The sequence below is a fragment of the Gouania willdenowi genome, chromosome 9 (assembly GCF_900634775.1).
Source record: "Gouania willdenowi chromosome 9, fGouWil2.1, whole genome shotgun sequence".
In the NCBI taxonomy this organism is placed as follows: domain Eukaryota; kingdom Metazoa; phylum Chordata; class Actinopteri; order Blenniiformes; family Gobiesocidae; genus Gouania; species Gouania willdenowi.
This window is the reverse complement of record NC_041052.1, coordinates 21447694-21467793: the sequence shown is the minus strand read 5'-3', so window position 1 is coordinate 21467793 and position 20100 is coordinate 21447694. Positions and strand designations below refer to the sequence as shown.

The 20100-nt window shown below is 37.6% G+C and overlaps 1 protein-coding gene across 1 annotated transcript in view; it reads right to left on the bottom strand.

Moving 5' to 3' along the window:
* Positions 1-14331, bottom strand: part of bin3 (bridging integrator 3) — a 37828-nt gene extending 23497 nt beyond the window's left edge. The window contains exons 1-3 of the mRNA XM_028456546.1: positions 14178-14331; positions 4941-4989; positions 2282-2322 (exon numbers count right to left, since the gene is read on the bottom strand). Coding sequence (XP_028312347.1) covers positions 2282-2322; positions 4941-4989; positions 14178-14185 — 98 coding nt within the window. The 5' untranslated portion in view covers positions 14186-14331. The remainder of the gene's footprint in view (positions 1-2281; positions 2323-4940; positions 4990-14177) is intronic.
* Positions 14332-20100: the final 5769 nt, after the last annotated feature.

The window sequence follows — 20100 nt, the reverse complement described above, 5'->3', positions numbered from 1 at the left end:
TTTGTTACGGGGAAAATTTCTGAGGGCCACTCATTCCGGTGCACCGCCCGACGCCCTCCTGTCCTGGCCGTCACCCAAAACACCTTCTAAACTGCACTACAGCACTCATCACTCACTCGTAAATACTGAGTCGACCAGTTGTGAAGTTCCGCCCATTTCTCATCAAGCGTTGCGTCGCTTCGTGAAAACATAAGTCAGCTTCACCGAATCAAAGTGTTTGAGCAACACATCTCATCAGTGCTATTAAAGTCCATGTAAAACAGAAATACATTTGAGTTATGAGTTTGTCACACCACAGAAACGTGTCATTGACCACTGAGTGGTTTTTATATAAAATTAGGTCTCAAACTCATGGAAAAACAAGCACTTCTCTCTGCTCTGAAATGCTGGGGGTGTGTCAGTTAGAGGCGCTGGAACCACACCCACTCACGAACCGCCTCTTTACTGTGTTTATGGGAGAGCGCAGTGTGAAAGCAGCTCCAGCGTCGCTAATGCTTCCAAAAGTGCTCGACCAAACGATATGTGCATCCCTCCGGGGTAGAGTCAAAACTGCGCCCGCTCGAGGGAAAAACTAAATTGCGGTGTATAAACGTGCTCATTTCTCGGAAAACGTGGCACCAGCGAACGCGTTTTATTTTCCCGAGTCTGAATATGTGGCTCGGGGCCGAATTGCGCCCGCTGGAGGCCGCAGAAGTTTGGTGTGCTTCAGCAGCAGGGTCAGGTTTAAATAACTAAAAAGGAGCAGTCAGAATAATCCATATCAGTTCAACTTATAGCTACCTTTTAATGGTAGCTTACCCATTATTTTAAATTACATTTTTATTTTTGACATATATTTTTGTTTGATTATGTTTTTATTATTATTATTATTATTACTAGAAAATTAATTAACTAATTAATTAATAAAAAAAATGAATGTGGAAAACACTGAATTTTTGAAGAAAAAAAATTTAATTTGGAAAAAAAAATTCAACTGATTTTATAGGGCCCTACTATCTTACGTTCAAACTGAATCATCTCTTCATCAAATGTCAATTTTATATTATTCGCCTTTCTATTAAATGGTAATGATGGTTCCAGACTTCAGACCAGTTTAGAACCACTACACTAGAGCATCTGAATCAACCAAAAAAAAAAAAAAAACATAACTAAGATCGCATAAAGTGAATTTATTTTTTGGTCAAAAGAAATGACAAATGACAAATAATAATAAACACAGGTTCTCATGTGAGGAAATACTTCGCAATGATTCTTTTGGCTACAATTGTTTATCTTATGTCAACCTGTGAAAAAAGGTTCTGACCGATGTGACCAAAGAAAATCTGAGATATTTCTTAAACTGTGTCACTTTAGAATAATTACCGCACCTTATATGGCAATGGCACAATGAGACAGTTGCTAGGACAAATATGATCAACACAACAAGTTCACATTCTTCGCCCCCCATATTCTTTCTGCTCTGTTTTGTGAGATGTATTTTGTGTCATGCATCCCAGCTGTCATAGCTGTGATTATATACCGGCATGCCTACATTCATAACTACATCATAAATTAACTTGGAAAAACCAAACACATTGTACAGCAGCCATTTTTTAAGTGACTTCCAATTCCAAAAACATCTCTTAACACTTTCCATAGTCTTTTAACTACTTCTGTGAAATTCTAATCAACAGTATTTATTCAAAAGGAAACTAACAATAGGCTTTTTGTGACTTTGAAAATTACAATCTGTAATGAAATCACAATTACTCTAGTGTTAAGATTCTCCCTTCGCTCTAAGGACCACTGGGTATACTTCATCCAGTCAGAAATATTTGGATCAGGCAGACATAAAAAGCAGAACATATAAAGGGTATTTTGTGTCTATAAAGTGTAGTGTATTAGCCACAGATCCACCATGATGAGTTGATATGGATCTCTGGGGTGGAGAGCCTAAATGTCTGCACATGTCTGCTGCTCTGACTCATCTATAAGGTCGTTTGGCACCGCACCTTCTTGATAAAGGGCCCTCCTACTCAAAAAACCTGAGAGAAAAAATGGAGCTGTTGTTGGGCCCTCGGGGAGTTTTTATAACTTCAGTGATCAACAGAGGCGAGGCCCAGATGTTATGAGAAGCCCAGACGTTGGTTTTTAGGGGCTATGAAGCATATTTTAGTTTCGCTCAAAGAAAAAAACAAAGAACTGAATACAGATATGAAAATGAATCATTAAATTGTCTCTATTCATCAACTAAGCAAATAAGATGCTTCTTTTTTATGTAATGGTGAAAAAGTAAACTTACTTTTGCAGTTTGTCATATTCACGCTCAAAATCTCTTTCCACCTGGAAGAAAACACATAACTTAAAAATACATTCTGATGCAAACAATGCTCATTAGGAATCAAAAAGAAAAGCTGTTAATGCTCAGTTACATTCAAAAGGCATGTTTCCTAATGTTACATTTGCCTTGAAAAACACAGGCCCTTGTACTTTTTAAACAAACCTGTCTCAAAACAGCATCATTTTAAATTTGAAAACAAGAAAAAGATGTGCTTGAATTAAGTAAAAACACATTTAGCACATTTTGAATTAGTTTAAGTCATAGTCCTTTGATGAAAAAGCAAATTAGTTTTTTGACAAAGTTTAGTCATCAGGACTATTTCAGTTATAGTCTAGATTTAGTCAACTATATGTTGGTTGACTAAATCTATTACAGATATAGTCGACTAATTATATGGGATAAGAGTTCATGCTTTTCTTTAAATATTCAGTTAACATTGACGAACCTGATTTATAGGATGATATTAATATTTGTAAACACACAGAGACAGATTTAATATGGTCAATGTGTAAGACCACATAATCACATGAGTACTAGGGTGAGTTGAAAAAAGGTGTTACTTTTGGGGTACAAAAGCATGTCCATTTTTTTCAGATTTTTAAAAAGATTCTCGAGGGTCCCACACGGCCCCTCAAATATGACCATTGTTCATGAAATATGAAAATATATGAATGTGGACAAAGTTCATTTATTTCATTTAAAATAACATTTCAATCATGCAAAATGTAAAAAAATAGGTGGAATTCCAACATGTGGAACATATGAAGTTTTTACACAAAAACGATGGAAGTGTTTTGAGCCATATAATTGTTTGCTAGTGCAAGAAATAAGTTAATTTCTTGCACTATATATTGTGTCCTTGCATTTGATTATGATATATTATCATTAAATTGTGGTTAATTGAGGCTCAAAAATTGTTGTCAATGATCGTCAATAATTTGTGGGACTAATTATTAGACCCACCAGACCTAACAATACGTATACTTTAAATACTACGTTTTAGCCCCAAATTTCCTGAACCACTTAAACATCCTACACCGAAAATGTGGCTTTTCCTGTATTTTCTATTGAATAATAAAAGACAGGCAAATTACTGCAGAATTTAAAAAAAATGTCTGGTCAAAACAATTTTGGGGGGGGGGGGGGGGGGGGGGGGGTTTAATTGGCTGAGAATGACACAGGACATAAGAAACGCTGTTTGACAGTGAGTGCCGTGGGTTCAGATCCATTATGGTGGAAGTGGTTTTCTCAAGCAAGGAGCACACCCACTCACTGTCACTTCAAGGTAACCACCTCAGCCCCCTTGAACAGTTGAGACAAATTGTAGCTCAAGAAGTCATTTAACTGTGGCACAGTGTTGACAATGTTTAGACTACTGTTCCAATTGTATATGTCATTTATTTGTGAGCCTTATGGATTACAGCTGAGTGTTGAGAGAAAAAAAAAGAAATACTTTAGACTTGATCATTTTGAATCTAACCAAAACAGAAACACACATAACAGATCTTGACCAATCCAATTCATTTATGAATTAGGGCTGCTCAAGTAATCTAAATTCAATTAGAATTTTGATTATAACACCCAACAATTACAAAAATAGCATAATCGAGAAAAAAAAAAAAAAATATATATATATATATATATATATACATTTTTTTTATTTGCTTAATAAGACAACCCCATTATTTCGGACATCTACAAATAATAAAGCTTGGCGCACACGTTATTAATACCAACTTTGAGTTGTTTAATCCACACACATGCAAGCTCCTCCCCTCCACCCCGCCCCTCTCAAAACCAAAGCTAGCCTGCAGGCCAACACGAGGAAGTTGTTGCTAGTGGTCTTGAAACATGGCAGGAGAAACGCAGCAAAAACACTTGGTAAAGAAGTGACAACACTTTACCAAGCAGTGTTTCCCAAACTTTATTGCCCCATGTACCCCTTAGCCTTTATTTCTTATCGCAAGCACCGCTTAGCTCATGTAATATATTATTTATTTGTGTCTTCAGGCTCGTCTAAACTCTTTCCTGTGTCTCGTCCAACATTAACCTTGAATTTAGGCCTTTTTATTCATTCATTTCTGATGTTTTAGTCATTTTAGAATTTGAACTTCATCTTTTGGTCGATCTTAAAGAGTTGTGCCACAAATTATTATTGACGAATGAGGAAAAAGTCTGTGTACATGTTAAAAAAAAAAAAAAAGAAAAAGAAAAACCTATAATGTTAAAAAAAAAAACTGACCAATGTTTCTGTGTACCTCCTGTGAGGTGTTAAAGTACCCCTAGGGGTACACGTACCCCAGTTTGGGAACCATTGACCTAGAGCAAAGAAACATCACGTGCAAGAAGTGTTTTGTTTTGTGCAAAAGTGAACATACTTGGTTTTAGTGTTTGAATGATTGTATTTATGTTTAAACAATATATTTTATGTTTTTTTGTACAAAAAATGAATAACTTTTTGGTTGACAAATAATCGTGTGTTCAATTATGACTAAAATAATCGTGATTATTATTTTTTTATTTAATCGAGCAGCCCTATTATGAATGCATGAGCACAATAATATCAAGTAATATATAATTCTGTTACGTATCATAATTCAAAGTTCACATAGCTACTTACAGTTTTGGGTACTATCTGTTTTTTGGGTTGTCCGATCTTAAAGGGAATCCTGAAATGAAAGGGAAAAAAGATGTCAGACATCAAAAATGAAAAATGGCAAGCTAAAAGGTGAGATTATTAGACACTGGGATTGTCATCAGCCACATGTTGTCTGACTAGAGTTCAGCAGAGGTCTCGGGATTGGCAAGTGCCTCACTGACAGACAATATGAGCCTGTTAATCCCTGCTCCTCTCAAGCATGCAGTCAGTGCCCTGAACATTAACTTCATGTCATCCCTGATCACATCTGGCTCCCACTGCAGGCGGATATCACTTAACAAAAGTGGGTGTCCCCGCTCCTTTGTGCAGCTTTGCTGTGTATGACCCCGGCTAGCCATCAAACACAGATCATATATTGTGCATCAGAAAAAAAGAAAGCCCTTTACAGAACATCAGTCAGTCCCATCTTTCTATGCTGTGATGGAAAATGGCACAGAAAAGACTGAAACAATCAATAGAAAAACATGTCATAATGTTTGGTTTCCCTACAAAAGCTCTACAACTTTTCTTTACTTAAGATAGATTTTCACTCTAGGTTGAAAGCAAAAAAGGAACAAATTCCTTCAATGTTTTATCCTTGTTTCAAAACATTGTCTCTACCTTATTAAGTTGGAGTCTTGCTTCTGCCTTGAGATGGAAAAAAAACCCAAACTTGCTGAACCCCTGTGATTGGCTCTAGGCTACATTGATGTGCCACTAATGGGCTGAAATCTAAGCTTCGTGATGGACAGTTGCTGCTGACAGGTAAGGTGAGGCAGCAGCTGCGTCAAAAGAAAGGTGTGTAGATTAATGAGATGGAAAATAGAGGGTGTGATGTAGGCCACCGTTGTGCAACAAGGGTGAGCTACTGATGTGTGGGGAAGATCATCCACAATACTCAACTATATTAAAAAACACATGACTAATCCACTAATAAATATCAAAAAAATACACAGAGTTCCAGGAGGGTGTACATGTTAAATTAAACTTGTTTCACTAGTTTTGCTTTAGTTGGTTGACCTCGTTTTAGCAAAAACAAGGTCAACTCCAGGACGAGGTTTCACTCACTATGTCATTGTTTGGGTGGGCCGACATGGAAAATAACCACAGAAGTTAGTCAACTCCATCTATCTGACTCATCATCACCACTCTTTGGATCCTAATAGATACACTACTGCGTCACAGTGCATCAATTAAATGCGTATGTAGCCAGTTTTCAAACTGAACTGAATACCTTCCCTATAACTAAACTGCTTCAATTTTCACACAATCTTTTTTTACCACGAGTGTACAAGTCATTGTTTAGCGGTCATGATACGGTTCAATATGATCGTGAGTGGGCGTAATCAGAAAAATGCTGGCTTTTTTTTTTTTTTTTTTTAAAAAAAGAAGAAATATGGAAAGTCAACATCAGTGTGTCTAAGGCGTAAAGCATTCAGCTTAATAAATCACAAAATGAACTGCAGCATGTGACGATTTACCAAATGGTGAAGCTTTTCCCCTGTTTTTTGCACTTTTAACAACATTTCACTGTGAATCAAATGGGATAATAGAGCCAGATTCACACCTTGAGTTTGACACATGCTTTAAAGTTAACACCAACAATGCCTCCCACAACTACTAAACCACAACATTAAAATCAAGCACTACTTAACAGTAGGTATTCATTTTTCAACTGTTGTTCTTTTGTCAAAAAAAAACTAAGTAGCCTAAGTTTACACAATGGCATGTTTTCTAGAAACAATCACATGTTTACAAATGACCTCTAGTGTCAATGAATGCATTTAGACACAGGACAGGCAAGTGAGTTCACACTCACAAGCTGACAGAGAGCACCTAACGAAATAAAGCTGATTCATGCCAGTGAAAAGTCTCAATCCCCATGACGACTAAAAGTAAACCACGTGCTACACTTGGCTATCAGTCTTCATAACAACAGTCAAGTAACTTCAGCAAGAGATCCGATCACCACCATCTAGCAATTTGTGACTACAGTAAATATAACTACGTAGTTGTGTTCAGTCCCATTTTTAAAAAGTTCAGTCAATGCAATAAAACACTTTGGTATGTGTTGGCACACATTAAAATTAAAAGCGAGGCCATAATGTGACTCTGACTGACAAACTCACTCCTCCGGCAGGAACTACAAATGCAGAAAGTGACTCACACTGGATACACAACCAACCAGGCTACAAACAAACCGTTGCCATGCATCTTATGATGAAATGTAGTGATGGAGCAATTTTGTTTTAAGTGCCTGTTTATGGCATGCTGTGATATGCAAAGCTTTTCAGATTAACAAGGAACAACAATTAAAACTACAATTACTGTAATTGATCAGACTTTTTTTGTTCTTCTTTCTTTTTTACAAAATTGCACCATATTCAAACGCTGTTCTTGACTTAATATTGGGACCAGTTTGGTGGGTGTGTCAGGTTGGAAAAAAAAAGAAACCAAGCAAGAGGAAAACCAATATTTAAAACTTATCTGTCAATATTCGCAGTGAAATATTTTGACAAAGATGGAATAAAGGATGTCCAAATGACATCAGAAAGAAACCTTCAAACCTCTGTCCAAAACTATAGCACGGGAAATGTTCTCTTTAATTAGGGGTGTCCCGATCCAATATTGATATCAGATATCGGTCCGATATCAACCAGAAAACGAATATCGGATTTTATCGGACTGCATCTAAAATCTGTGATATAATATATATATTGTTTTTTTTTATTTATTTTTTCAATATCTTCTATTTTATTTCATTCAATCACATAATATTCTTATTCTAAAAGGTTAATTATATGTAATCCATTGGTTTATAATAAATGGGTCTATTTTTTTAATAATCAAGCCTTTTCTAAGACTCCACACTACAAAATAAGTAGGGATGTAACGATTCACTCAACTCCCGATACGATTCGATTCACGATACTGGGTTCACGATACGATTTTCTCACGATTTATTTTACAAAATGGGAATGTCGACAAATGACTGAAAAATATTCCTTTATTTTTTTTGGGGTGTGTAGCTCAGTGGGTTGAGCGCCCGCCCCATGTACGGAGGCTGTAGTTCCTCACCTGCAGCCGGTCCAGGTTCGATTCCCGGCCTGGGACCCTTTGCTGCGTGTCATTCCCTGCTCTCTCTGATCCCTTTCCTGTCAAGCAACTGTCATATAAAGGCCACTAGAGCCCAAAAAATCCTTAAAAAAAAAAAATCACACACATCACAACTTTTAGGAGTGTTTAATTCTTATAAATTATTTGCATTTCACCTATAGTTCTGCTGTCTTTTTATAATCTTTTTGAATATTTTTTTCTAGATTCTGTTAATATTACCACTGGATGACCAAGGTTTTGGATTTATGGGTAATATTAAATGATTGAAAATGTTCAGCATCAGCTTTATTAAAGGCTGCACTTACACATTTTGACATCCATTTTAAACACTGCATTCAAAGTGTTATCTGAATCTGATCTTACACGTAATAGGAGAAACGTCATCGCCATCAAGTAAGCACGTAGGCAAGAACAAAGAGAGAATAGTCTTCGCTATCCGGGATGCAACGCGCATCAAGTGAAGAAACTAATGGCTTCTTAGTGAAACTGCAAATGTGTACATCATCATTAGAGAGATAGTGCATCATTCAACCTCAGATATTCCACTGAGTACAGAGGACCAGTTGAAGATGTTTGGAAGTTGAATTGTTTTGATGATGACCCCAAAGTCAAACCCCTAACGTCATAGTACCAAGTGTGCAGGCCCTGCTGGAATGCATCAGTCAGCAGAGCCAATAAAGGACTCTTTTCACTGGACAAGCACTTCTCTCTTGACCTAGTGTTCGGCAGTGCGTGCTGGTAGAAGCGTCGCCTGCCAGCTATTGACTGGCTGACTGAAGTGACGCCACCTTGTTGATGGTCATGGAGATAAAAAATGACACGCCTTCCCAAATACTAGTAAAAGTAATTTGATTTGAAAATGTGAGTTGTTCTAATCTTCTTGTTTTATTGCATTTTGGAAAAAGTTTGACACTAGATTACTTCAACTTCAACATGGACCAGTTGTCACCAGGAATTTTTTACAGCGTAGGGAATTCTTACATTTTTGTTACAACATTACTTTAAAGCCAAAAGTTATTTGTTGCGTTGGTGAAGGGTCATAATGAATGGAGTTAGAGTTACTCATGCTTGGTATTGATCATCCACTAATAAATACTCAGACACTGCATAGACAAGACTGATTCGAAGACGCGTTTTTCAATTTTAAATGAGGTATTATGTGAGATCCGCAGTAATATTGGGACTGTTAAGGCTCAAACATAATCAGGCGGACAACCGCAAGGCCAATTAAATACAAAGCTCAGTTTTTACGATTGCACTGACTTCTCCGTGTCGTTGGTGCCACACAAAACACTGCTCGGCATTGTATCAACCCACATTTAATGTAACACCGACCTACATTTCACCCTCCTTGTCTAACAGAGCAGCAGAGATTAACACGAGTTTAGAGGAGAGACTGGCAGACGAGCTAGGAGAGTACTGACATCTTTAAAACACATCCCAGGAATACAAGGACTAGAGAAGCGCTAAGAATCATGGGAAATGTAGGATTGTAATGGTAACTTCTACGCGGTGGTGCGCCCATGTATGTAACCTCTGAGGAGAGCGGACAGTCCGCGCAGAGTCCGTTGTGTGCGGGGCCGCCCTGAGTATTTTTGAGCCTTGATGGACATGACCCCTCCACCATATCACCTCAGCCACGGGTGACCGTACAAGAAAGCCCTCCATTTTCCTCTCGCTGTTTCTTTGTTTTAATGTTGTCCTACAGCCTTTGTCAGTCTTTTTTTTTTTTAAGAACAGTTTTTTTTTTTTTTCAAAGAATTGTTTCTATGTTGAGTTTGCCTCTGTATTATGAAATGAGTGCATTCAAAGTAGTAAATTAAAATATAATTAGTAGTATATTGCAATAATAATTTATGTGTCGAGTGTCTCTATAACGTCATGGCTTCCCACACTAGAAAAAGGAAGGACTTGACCAAACTCAGGATTTCACTCGTTCTTACTTTTATTCTTTCCAGTGACAATTTGGTAAAAGTATATTTTAAACTTTTTTTAATTAAATCAATGCAGGTAAATAATCTGTAAAATTAGACATTAACCAAACAGAAAACTAGGTCTACTTTTATAACCTGAAATCATTTTCCTTATGTCTATATCAATTATAGATATTACAATTTCAATTTTCACTCTGAATTTTATTAAAGAGGAATTTGCTATATTTTAAATACTAACTTATTTCAGCCCTTAAATACATGAACAAGGTTTTAAGGAAATTTTAAACTATTTTCCTCTTCTCATATAAACAACTTAATTAACTCAGCAAATGAACAGAGAAAATGAATTATACACTAGTGTGACCAACTTTCTCAGCACAGAATTTGGTTGCACCTTTTTTTCGAGCGGGTGTGGGGAGAGAGTACAGCATAGACATGCATGCTGATGAATAGTTGACTTAACTGGCGTAGCGTAGTTTTGTATGAAGTAAAGATTGACAATGACTCAAGATATATTTGCTAAATGTTTTCATGTTTTAGTGTCAATATTACGTTTTTCTGCAACAAGCAGAGGCTGAAACAACAGGTCATTATTTTATATAATTTTAAAAGATCTAACATTTTTTTCAAATAACAGCAAAGCATAACAACAGGTTACATGTATTCTGTTTTGTTTAATTTTACAGTAATGCTGCACTTGAATTAAATTAATCGTAGCATAACCAACTTAGCATCTGCATTGCTTCACCCCATAGAATTAAATTCAGAGGGTCCAGCTCTTATAGTGGGGTCTCCTAACCCTCTTCCCCAGGTCAGGGGTCTGCAACCTTTACTCTACAAGGAACCATTTAACCTCATCTCACCTGGATTAAAGTCCTCATGGAGCCAAAAAAAACCTTCTCAATGAAGACAATACAGTGTATTAAATTATATATAAAATTATATAGAATGCTTGATTTAATTTGATTTATATTGATCATGTAAATGGAAACTTAAAGACAGTTTAAAATAAACTTAAATAAATTGACATCAAGAAATAAAACAGTATTTTGCATCTTCAAATCCTTACACATTTTAGTTTACATGAACACGATGCTATATAAAGATGATTCTTTTTTAGTTCATGTATTTGAAAGGCTACAAATAGTAACTTGAATTTGATAACATGATCATGTGGTCAACACATGCTAATTGCTAATTTCTTGCCACACATAAAGCAAGCATACAATTAAAATCTGTATTTTCTTCCAGAATAGTGTTTTTGTTGGTTTAGCTATCTTAGCAGGGATTTAAAACTTAAGGTAAGCCACAGGAAAGTTGATGGTCTGTAGATATTGCAGGAGGTGCAGTAGGAAGGTGCTGAGTCATTGCACAACGTGATTTATTTTAGGTTAACAAATTGTTATATCTTGATTTTATTTGTCATTAATATCCTCTGTGAAAAAAAAGTATTTATTTATATATATATATATATATATATATATTTTTTTTTTAAAGCTATAGGGAGCCATTGCAAAAGTCAAAGGGCCACATGAGGCCCCAGAGCCACAGGTTGCAAACCCTTGCCCTGGGAGAACCACAGCTGAAGATCTGGCCTGGCATCATAGTCCATCAGTTCTGGTCCCTCCATGCTGATTCTGATAAGCGTGTACGCTCTATCATTGAGCTGAGCACGCTCTTCCTTTTTACTCCTGCCCTCAATGTGAGCGCGCACAAAGTGAAGGGCTCGTTATGCCTGGCTCTGTTCACGAACCGCGTGCACTCCAAAGGTGCACAATGGCGTTTATACTCGGCGCATTCACCGTTGCATTACCCGCAGCCAAGTTGCATGAGCGCGCACCGTCTCCTCACCCGCAGCACTGCGGTCAAGCCAGCCTCCACTCCGAAATCCTCGGTCAACGTAGCCGCCAGCAAATTTGCAATGCCTGTTTATAGATGGTTTTACGGTAATCCCGCAGCGTGGAGAGAGGGAGAGAAAGAGAAGTGCACTCTGTGGGAAGTCACAAAGCGCTCAGCCGCTCCGTATAAAATAATGTCACCCTATACGTACTCGCACGGATGCAACCAGATAAAATTTTCACTCGCACACACAGAACAAATACTCGCATATGCGACCATTTTGGTCACAGTTTCGAGCCCTGTTATACAATGATAAGTTCACATTTAACCAGTCATTATGAGCTCACCAGTAGCGCTTCAACTGGTTTCAGTCCTTTTACCATGCGTATTGTGCAGTGCACGTTTCAGGTATTCTCAGCTCTGTTGTGCACAACCAAAGGCCGTTCATAGAGTGACTTTCTCATCAGTGTGATTGCGCGCCGGCACGTGGTTGGAGCGGTACATGCACCCAGTGTTACTCAGTTATGCAGATTAAAGAGTTAAAACAACCCGTGCACGCCTGTAAGTCCCTTTAGTGTCCAAGTGTGCATCAATTATTACGACACTACCGATTGAAAAAAAAAAAAAAAAAAAACTACAGAAAAGCCCCCAACGCCTCTGAAAACGCACAGTAGGGGGCAACATCATTCCGTAAAGTGCTTTGAATGACCAAAATAAGGCGTTATATAAATCCAATGCATTATTACTATTATCTAGAGGAGATCAAAATTAAAGCGTCGGTGCCCCTACGCTCAACAGCGTACCGGTAAATGACCATACACATGAAGTGCAAGTATAGCAAAGCTCAGTTTATTAGTCAAAACTATAACATGTATTTTCAACTGACTGTGAAAAATACTAATTGAAATATATAATGAGATAAAAACAAAAGAAATATTAGTCAAAGCTGGCAGTGTACTCAGTTAACGTAGCTCAGATCATCTCTATATTCTGACTGTAATTTGGGTGTTCAATGTCCATAAAGCACATGAATCTTTAATTTTAGATTTGTTTATTTGGAAAAACTACATGTTTACTGGGCTTGTGCAGATCCACCATACATGTACTCATTAAAGCCACTGTAAAACCTGGCATGCTTGCATACTTAACTTTATTTTTTCTCCTATTCTGTACTAAAGACGAAGCCTGCTTCTCCTCATTAGGTTTGCATGCACTTAGCTGACGCAAGGCACAAGTTAAGGCAAAAGTCATATAGATATATGTGATTTTACAGTGTGAAAAGTTAATTGAGTAAAAATGAGTAAATGCAACTGCAAGGTCAAAGAAAACCTGAAAAGTTCACACAAAATGAAGATAAACGTCAGCAGTGGCTGATCCTACAGGATTCTTGTTATTTGGAAGAGATGCTACTGAAAGGCCCCAAAATCAGGATCAGTCTACATTAAATAACTATTTTTCATTGTGCGTGATCCTGACATTTAGCGAAAAGAATGAATACAACTGTGTTTATGTGCTTTTTAGGTAAAGTGCTGCAATTGCATCTAATCAATCAAAACAACAAACTAAATACTGATGTGGAATTAATTACCTGACCCTGTATTTTCAGTTCATGTTCTAATCAAGATCCTTTACATCATCATTGTTAGATTATAATTTTTAACTAAAAATTAACATTATAAACCCCATATATTCATTTGTTAATTTTCCAATTTCTCTCTCTTATTTTTTGTTGGAAAAAATCTTTCTGAATTAGCATTTAGAAATTTTAGTTAAAGCAAAATGTGTAGCAGTGTATAACTTGAAATTGTTATTTTCATGTGAATGAAGAATTAAAAGACTCACTTTTTTCAGTAAGCTAGGCTTATGTGTTTTCAACATAAATCTTAAATTCTGTTGGTTGAGGAAGGACAACATTATTATTAACTGTTTAAGGGTGTCTCATTTTTATTTACTCTGCAAAGTAGGCTACTAAGTTCAAGCTAGCTGACAGCTTGCTAACATGCTAGGAAAAGTCAGTTAGGTCACCTTAAATAAAGTACATTTAAGTGTGGGAGTTTAAACAAACAAGCTATACACATTATGATTAACAAAAAAAAAGCCTATCATAGCATAATTAGACACGACAGGGTCACCAAATGAGTTTGTGTAGTTCTTCGCACTGCTGTGGCTAAAGGATGCTAAAGCTAACTCCGGACTTGTCTGAGTAGAGCTGCCAGTAAATAGCCATAGCCCGGACTAATTGTCAAGTCTCAGCTTCCTTCGGGACGAGTCGCTCCTAGTCAGCTTTTGATTTAAAACAGTGCGCAGCTAACTGGGAATCCATACGTACCAGCTCATTGTGAGGAAACTTCTGTTATGGGTTTATTTCCAGTAGTTTTCCCGGTCTTCAGAGAAACATTCCTTATTTTTTTCAAGCAGCGACAGCCGAGGACCCAACAGGAAGTTCACCGCTCAGCCGCGAGGTGTTTCCTCTTACCACTGTCACTAAAGCCCAGCAAATATCCCTCATCGTCATTTATTATGAAAGTATTACCATCTTTATGCTTGCTTTATAATAATACCAGTTCTGGAATGTGATTCATAATATTATCCATTTAAATCTGCAACGCCTACGTTTTTAATAACTGATTAGACCACGTTAGAAGACACTGAAGGTGCTGGTATTTACACAGAAAATCACTAACACTATGAACACCTGCTGATATTGCATATATTCACCTATTGGCGCCTAAACTGACCAATTGAAGCAAACACATCACTAACTCTGAAGGTGTGCTGTGGTATCTGGACCCAAGAAAAGCATCAGATTTATATTCAGTGTGGCAATGATGGAGCACTGTATACATTTGTTAGATAGATAGATAGATAGATAGATAGATAGATAGATAGATAGATAGATAGATAGATAGATAGAATTATTATCCCTATTGCATGTCTTGACTGGTCCACTACTGTCTGAGTCATGGGTAACCAAACTTTTTAACCTGAAAACACGTCCATATGCATTTGAAGGAGGTCCAGACTTATATCTTCCACTTCCGGCGCACACACACACACACACACGCGTGCATCAGCCATGTGTGTGTGTGTGTGTATCACTACCTGTCTGTGGACTCCTCTGTGGACGCAGTCTCACACACACAAGTGCATCAGCCGTGCGCGTGCACCTACTCCGACTTGAGAGCTTTGCGCAGAACAAAAGATAATCATCGTGGAGCCGTGTTGTGGACCCATCCGCTAACAAAAAAGTGATATTCCTCTGTCTGAAGAAGCAGATAGTTTGTGATAAGGTGCCGCTGCGCACAGTGATGGAGACGGAGGATGACGTGGACTCCGTGACCCGCAATATAAAGGAAGTTTTGGATCACGGGAATAATTTTAAATATCCGTGAAATATTAACTTAAATAACTTTTAGCAGTACAAAAATGTTTTTAATATTGACCTTCTTTTTTAATCCCAAACAAACTGCGACCAAATGACGTCATGAACCGGTGACCCTGAACCGGAAGTAGCATGCTCAATACCGCGCTCAATACCGAGAGGGATCCGTAATCTTAAAATTAAAATGAACGTTTTTGAACATTTTGCATCACCAAGTTACTCCAAAATGACGCATGCACACATGTGGGGTATTTGGGAGCCGTTGACAAAGTTTCAGGTTGAACAGATACCGCGTCGGGTAGATATTTGCTCCACAAACACGCATGCACGCACACAGACCTATCTTGCTTTTATAGGTAGATTACTATTATTATTATAGGGCGCACGGTGGCTTAGTTGTTAGCACATCTGCCTCACAGCAAGAAGGTCCTGGGTTGGACAATTGGGTCCTTACTGTGTGGAGTTTGCATGTTCTTCCCGTGCTGCATGGGTTTCCGCCCAGGTAATCTGGCTCCTCCCACAATCTAAAAAAAAAAAAAACAGGTTGAATGGAGTCTCTAAATTGCCCACAGGAGTGAATATGAGTGTGAGGGGTTGTCTGTCTGTGTGTTGTCCTGCGATGGACTGGCATGCCCATTAAGAGCTGGAGATAGGCACCAGCAGACCCCTGCAACCCTAAAAAATGAACAAGGGGTCAGAAAATGGATGGATGCATAATTATTATCATTATTGTAGTATAGTAGTATTGTTTTGTTTTTTTATTTATTAATTTCTTATGTCGTACCCACCAATTAATAACACAAGCAGATAATCTTGGTCAAAACTTATTGGCTAAGCATTTCTTCTTCTTCTTCTTTTTTTTTTTTTTTCCACAAGTAAACCCACACACACAGATGCAGAGCAACAGTTTCTGTCAGTTAGGATTAGCATTACCATTGTCTGATGATTCCAGTGATGAGCAACTCCGTTACTGGGTCACAGTGGTCCTATTTACTAGAGTCGGAGCCCTGTCACTAATCCTGAACTGACTCAGTGTTTTCCAGCAGAAACACCAACGATGGCTGAAAGTGAGTAGCATTATTTGTCTCCATCTGCAACACAGTTTAGCATTAGCAGAGTGAATCGATCACTAATTTGTTGTTTTTGTGTCATGCAAATCAGTAGCCTTTTTTTTTTTTTTTTTTTTGCCTTTTAAAGGTTTTAGCTCTACCTCATCAGCATGCTGTAATGTTTGCAACAATGTAATTGTTGACCTTGTGCTACACCCAAGAAAAGTGAAGGCAAATTGTCCATGATCCATTCTTCCATCTTGCTTCCAGACTTGCTCCTCCTGCTCAGGGGCACGGGGCACTGGAGTCCTTCCCAGCTTGTTCACACAATTCTTGGCACAAACACACTCCTACGGTAATTTTAGAAGCTCCAGTGAACCTAAAATACACGTCTTTGGACTGTGGGAGCAAACCAGAGCACCCAGAAGAAACCCCAACACGCTACGTCTCACAGAGAACATGAAAATTGCACTGCAAGACAAAGGGAAAGGGCAAGTTATAATTTTCTTTATTCAAGTACTTACATAGAAATAACAAAACAATTGCATTACAACAAACTGAAGTGCCGAGTAAACAGGGGAGTACATCTCCCCATCACATGGATATAGTAAAGTTCATTTCAATATTCAGCTCATCATTAAAGAACCTTATTATAAGGTAATAAAAACATGAAATAGGCTAAAGACATCAACAACATTTTTTAACAAGACCCCCTTGTTTCTTTGAACAAAAAAAAAAAAAAAAAAAAAAAAAGAAAAGCCAACAGAACAGTTATCCCAGTGTGTGTTTCCAATTGTCTTGCATTGACGTCGGGTTATCCCGTTTCACCCAATTTGACTTTTATTTTCATGCATCATAAAGAAAACAAGCACCGCCCACAGCATTCTGAGGGTGGCACTACGGAACTTTTCCGTGCACATGCAAACATGAGGATATACTGCAGTGAAAGGAAACACAACACAACAGAAAACAGTCAGTATCGACTCCATCAGAACACCAGTGTCACTGCTGAAGACCACAAAATCCCTGAAGCCCCCCCCCCCCCCCCGACCCCCCCACCGTCATCCATTAGATGACTAGAGTAGCCTGTAATATCTACACATTATTATTAAATTATCTTCAAACAGGAGCTTCCTCCCTCCCTTTTTTCATTTATTTTTATTTATCTAAAAACATTTAGTACCGTTCTTCTCCTGAACGAGACCAAGCCCATGGCCTATAGCTTGAGGCCAGTTTCTCGGAGGCTAAGTCAAACATTAGCACAGGGCTGCCTTCAGTTGCGAGGTCACATTTAGAATCTGTTGCTCTGGTGGAAATGTGTGTGTATTGTTTTTAATCAGTCAACCCTGCAACCCAGTTTGGCACAAAGATGGCCGCCGATGTTGGCTCAGATTCAACATGAAGCAGAGGGCGATTTCAAGGCAATACATACATTTTTTTCCAAATGAAGCAGGAGGTTGGTTAGATTTGTATTTAACTGGTTTTTAATGCACATCTATCGCTTTGTGTGTTTAGCAGAACATGCCACAGCCTGTGTTGTTGTTGAAGGGAAGTGTAATGCAGCTATTTAGAGAAAAAAACAAAACAAAAAAGCTGTTCATTCGTTACAGAACACCACGATACAGAAAAGAGAGACACAGAAAAAGAGACGGATGAAAAAGTTGGTTTACAAAGGTGTATTTAACATGTCCTCACTGTTTAGAAGGTTTACTGTATTCTCTGCCTTACATTGCAATGCAACCCAAACTGTTTATTCCCACTATTATGTATGAGTTTTGAAGGGCGCGTATCTTGATTCGTCCTTTCCATGAACTAGACGTCAATAAACATTTGGGATTTCTCATCATTTGAATGTAAAAATATGTTTGCATCTGTCACAATTAGAGCGATAAGGTACCAATGTTGAATTCACTGTCGTACACGGTTATCATTGTGCCCAGTTTTTAGTTATATTAATGGTAAATGATGTGACATAGCATATATGCGTTGCACTTTACTGAGTCTGATCCAAATATGTGGCTTAAATGAAGTCGACCTCGGCAAAGAATGATGTGCTGCTGTCACAAAAAGCTGTTAGATGTCACAGTGCCTGTATGATATCTCAAAATGTGTCAGTTTTCGTCATGTACTCGCAAACGTGACCTGAGAAAAGACCTTCTGAGGCCAGATTCATGATAAACTAGTTGGCACTTGGCAGAAAGCTCAGTAGTAAACTGGTTTGTGACAGGAAGGGTATAAAGTGTGGTCAAGGAAGCTCATTTCTATACGCGCTGCGATTGCCGCAGCTTTGCTAGTGTATAGACAAATGACGCATCCTTTCAGTAGAGAGTCACAGGAGGGAAATCAGGTATAACTTATTATTTTCATGTGGCTGATCCAATAAGGAGGAAATATTATCTTCACGTCGTTGTTTTACAAACTAGTATTGAACTATTGATATCTATATTTTACACTCATGACACAAATGACCCCAGTATCTGCAGCCCTCGTATTCTGACAAATATGATTGTTTTTTTTTTTACTTATTTTTGCTTTGTTTGCATGTAATGTGTTTATTGCATTGGGTGAAAATGTCTCACTAAGTTACCAGTTATGATCATTTTCTTTTTCTCCACAAAAAAAATCCACAATACACTTTGGGCAAAAATGATATTGAACATTGTTATTAATTGGAAACAAAAGATTAGAATAAACTCCATAATTTAATGTTAGAAAAAAAAAAAAAAAAATCAGATATGTTGTACATCAATATTAGTGTGAATTTCTCACGATCGAAGCCAAACCATTGGCAGGAATAAATTTAACACAGTTTAAAAGTAGTTCCTTCTATCAGCACTGCAGAGATAATACACGCACAGATGGGAATGGAATGTATAAATATTATTGTCATTTCCATCTATTGTGTGCTGTTTATGACATGCTCAGTCACACCAGACCTTTTATACAGTGGGGGGGGGGGGGGGGGGGGGGCGTATTCATTAAAATACATATATTGCTATAATGAAGATACATAAACTGTATTTATTCAGTAAAACACGCAGATGCTTTCCTATACCAATTCACTCTGATATCCTCTTTTTTATTATTATTATTATGATTATTATTTAAATAAAAGCCAGTACATCATTTTTGGCACTGCTCTAATGCAGTTGATAATTTTGCAGTGATTTATTTATTATTTTTTTTGTGTGTGTTCTACCAACAATTCTAAAAGCTTTAAGAAACATCCTGCACAAAGCACTCAGTCGGTTGTAAGATCTCGTTTATGAAGACATTTGTATTTACATAGTGCGAACGAGGGCATGCACATATATGCACAATTTAATACTGGGTTTTGGTGCATTTGACATTTGAGTACAAAAGTGAAAGTGTAACTGTAGCTACCTGCATACATATTTGTAATGTGTACAAAAACAATAACACCTTACACAGCTCAGTCTGCCTTAATTAGAAAGAAATGTAAACATAGATTGGGAAAAAAATATATATATGTTTTTTTTTTCCTGTAACACACACACACACGCACACACACTGCACATCTTTAGGGGAGTAAAAGCAGACAGTGTAGTCTTTTTTTACACTGTGACGCTGAGACGCGGGGGCTCATTCGTCTCTGCTTTCCAAACTGCTGCATTTGCAACCAAATGTTCCATGTTAACTGAGTTCATTCTTTCTTTCTAAATGTGCACGTAGTTCATTTGATTTATGAATTGGTGGCATTTTTTGCGACTATATTGCATATAACTGTAAAACCCAAGATAGCTGAGAAATGAACTGCATTGATGAGCTTTAAAAAAAAAAAAAAAAACAATCACATCGGG